Genomic DNA, 3,683 nt, shown 5'->3' with positions numbered 1-3,683 from the left:
AAAGTACGGGAAAACTATGTCATTTAAATTATAACTCATCGGCCAGTTCAATATATTTTACACTAAATATAATATAGATTTTAATTCAAATTCTGTTTCTTAGTTTAATTTCTATCTTACCATCTCAGTCTTTTTCTATATACAATTTTATAGACTATAATGATTAAAAAATATTGATTCTGTGTTGCAGCAAAAATGCTAAATTGCAAGGATGATTATTGAGAAATAAAAGAGAGAGAAAATTAACGGCTACAGGAAGCCAAAATTTAAAGCAATAAATAAAAAACTAATGATTATAGACATGTAATTTCTATCATATACCAATTCTACTACCTTAATTCAAGAAGTAAATAGACTCTTATTAAAATCCTGTGATTAATTCTGTCCGTATAACATGCTATCTTTATCATCTGCCTCAGTGATTTCAATTTAATCAAACGAAACTTCTCCATGTCGTTTTATTGTTCATCATGGTGCAAGTCTTGTCAACTGATATGTTTGACCTCTCCATGGTGAAAAAGTCTCCAGATATATTTATTCTGAGCAAATTCAAACTTCAAAGAACCGATTGACTATTATTCTTCTATATACCGAAGAGACAGAACTTCAAGCTTAAAATACAATTATCAAAATAATTCTAACGCGAACACTTGCCTCTCTATTCAAGAATGAGTTCTCGTATTCGTAGCAATCTTTGCCGAATAAAATCCATGCCCACTACATCCGGTTTTGTATAATGGTTACGTTTCTCAAACTTTGGTCCTAATTTTTTTGGGCAAATGACTTGATTAAATTCAATGGATTTTAATATGTGCTGAATGTACCAAATTAAAAAAATGCAATGTTAAAGTCCTAAGCCACATTTATATATAAATCGAATTGATTGAATTCGATTTAGTGAAACGAGTGGTAAATCGAATCTAATGGATTCGAATTAGGTAAAAAACGAAGTTCAACTAAAATCGAATCAAATCAATTCGATTTGAAGTTCTCCTACTAAATCGAATTAAGTAGGATCAATTTAAAGATGAACTTAAATCGAATCTACACATGCACCAACGTTAGAGTGAATCGAAGTTAAATGCTTCGATTTACAATGGAATGAGGTGTATAAAAACGAACTCGTACATGAAATTTTGTAAAAGAGTGAGATTCCCAATGACTAGTGATGAGAGTTTTGTAGCTCCTGTGCACTATAAAGGATCCATTAAGAAGAAAACGCAATCAAGAATTAAGTTCACCGACAATAACCCGCTGAGTGTTTTTCTCAAACTTTCGACCAGTTTCGCTGAGTTTAAGAATACTATACTCTAGAGACTAGGAATGCATGGCGTGAAACGGATGGAGAAGTTGTTCTATAAAATTCCGATTTCCGTGTTACGCGATGATGTAAAGTATGATTCATTCGTTATCAGCAATGACGAAGATATGTAGGTGCTGTTTCATTGTCGCCGTCAGTTTCCTTAGGTGAGGACTCCGGAGTTGTTGGCGAAGCTTGTGGATGTGGCATCTAGTTCTGGAGGTTCGAACAAGAATCTGCACTCCACAGGACATCTAGCCAGCTCTAGTGCATTGCCTGTTGGATCCTCGTCAGCAGTGCCGGTGATTGCACCGAGCCAGATTTAGTGGCTTCACCATCCTTTGCCGTCAATCTGAATCGCAGTTGTGATGCATTAGTTGGTGAGGCTGGACCGTTGGGAGACGGTGATTTCGCGGCTCCCAGTTCTCCTCCGTGTGTTCCGGTATTCGGAGTGGTTGGAGCACCCGATGGGGTTGAGGATGCATTGCAGGATGATGATGATGATGATGATGTGGAGCCCGCAACGATTGCTGATGATAGCGAGGAGGAGACACCACGGACGACTCTACCTGTGGGTGGGAGAGCATCTAGTTCCGGTACTAATCAGTACCCCCTCCCCACTTCTCTGCTCTGTACTTGGATGCCATGGCTCCTCAGGAGGATCCCTCTGTACCTGTTGGCTTTGGGGCAAGGGACACACAAAATGCAGGAGGTATAGCTGAATTTCAGGTCGGTCAGCAGTTTCAGGATAAAGAGGAAGTCGTGCTAGCGTGAAGACCTATAGCATTCGCCGCGGGGTTGAGTACAAGGCATTAGAGTCGGATCACCGCAAGTACTATGGCAAGTGCAAGGAGTTCGGGAACGGGTGCGTATGGCTAATCCGGGCCAGTCTCCGCCAGCGCAAAGGAATTTGGAAGGTAAAACGGTACAATGGTCCTCATACTTGTCTAGCCACATCGATCTCTAGTGACCACGGAAAGCTTGATTATCATGTCATATCGGCCTTCATTATGCCCCTGATCAGAGCTGATGCTGCCACGTCGATTAAGGTACTGCAGAATGCCATGGAAGCACACTTCGGATTCAGACTGACGTACAGGAGGATTTGAATGGCCAAACAGAATGTCGTGTCCCAAATTTACGGAGACTGGGAAGATTCGTATAATGAGTTTCCACGATGGGCTTTAGGCTTGCAGATCATTATACCAGGTAGTGTAGTTGTGTTAAAGACGAGTCCTGCTCTAGTTGGTAGGCAATTGGATGACTCTACAGCTTATTTCCATCGCTTATTTTGGACATTCCCACACTGTGTTGAGGAATTTCAACATTGCAAGCCGTTGGTCAATGTGGACGGTACCCACCTGTACGGCAAATACGATGGTACACTGCTTATCGCGATTGCAGAAGATGGCAACTCCAACATCATCCCTATTGCTTTTGCACTTGTGGAAGGTGAAAATACAGAGTCGTGGTCATTCTTTCTATCTCACCTTCGGACTCATGTGACGCCTCAACCGGGGATACTTGTCATATCAGATAGGCACAACGGGATAAAGGCTGTGTTGGAGGCTCCTGATGGGGGATGGCTTCCGCCTACTGCATATAGGGCGTTCTGCATCCGTCATGTGGCGGCTAATTTTGCCCTGACTTTCAAGGGGAAGGATGCAAGGAGGCTATTAGTGAATGCTGCATATGCAAAGAAGGAGGTCGAGTTTCAATACTGGTTTGACATCCTTCGAATGTTTGATCCTGCGATGCGCGACTGGGCTAATCGAATTGAGTATGCACATTGGACTCAGCATTGGGATGAAGGCCGCAGATTTGGGCACATGACTACAAATATATCTGAGTGTGTGAAATCGATCCTAAAGGGTGTTAGGAACCTTCCGATGTGTGCATTGGTGAAAGCCACATGGGAGGTTGGCCGAGTTGTTCGTTCGAAAGGGAAAAGAGGCCGAGGCACAGTTAGGTACTGGGCAGCAGTTCAGTCAGCATCTGCTTAAGGCGATCGAGGCCAACCTGAAGGCCTTAAGGTGCTTCACCGTGACTTTGTACGACAGGGACAACTCAGAGTTTACGGTTGCTGAGACCACTCCGACAGGAAGCTTTTCACTTGGCTCATACAGAGTATCCCTCACGGACCAGACATGTGATTGTGGCTATTTCCAAGCACTTCATTATCCATGCCGGCATGCGTTGGCATGCTGTGCATATGCACGCCTGACGTGGTCCGCCTATGTGCACGAGGTGTATTGTCTTAGCTCCGTGTACGATGTTTATCGGATGGGATTCATTCCTCCGATTCCGGAGGAATTCTGGCCGCCATATGATGGTCCTACCGTCACCTCCACCTCTATGACCACCTGAGCCCCCTGCACCCCCA

The 3,683-nt window shown here is 43.2% G+C and overlaps 2 protein-coding genes across 2 annotated transcripts; both read left to right on the top strand.

Annotated features, from left to right (window-relative positions):
* On the top strand, positions 1,342 to 2,409 carry LOC107633755. Its single transcript, XM_016337357.1, has 3 exons — positions 1,342 to 1,430; positions 1,595 to 2,012; positions 2,077 to 2,409. The coding sequence occupies exons 1-3, from the start codon at positions 1,342 to 1,344 to the stop codon at positions 2,407 to 2,409; spliced, it is 840 nt and encodes a 279-aa protein (XP_016192843.1).
* Positions 2,410 to 3,667, top strand: LOC107633756. The gene is made up of 2 exons (XM_016337358.1): positions 2,410 to 3,269; positions 3,361 to 3,667. Exons 1-2 carry the CDS (start codon positions 2,410 to 2,412, stop codon positions 3,665 to 3,667), a joined length of 1,167 nt encoding a protein of 388 aa, XP_016192844.1.

The sequence above is a fragment of the Arachis ipaensis genome, chromosome B03 (genome assembly GCF_000816755.2).
Source record: "Arachis ipaensis cultivar K30076 chromosome B03, Araip1.1, whole genome shotgun sequence".
NCBI lineage: Eukaryota > Viridiplantae > Streptophyta > Magnoliopsida > Fabales > Fabaceae > Arachis > Arachis ipaensis.
The sequence above is the reverse complement of the archived record's forward strand: the minus strand, read 5'-3'. Positions and strand labels throughout refer to the sequence as shown.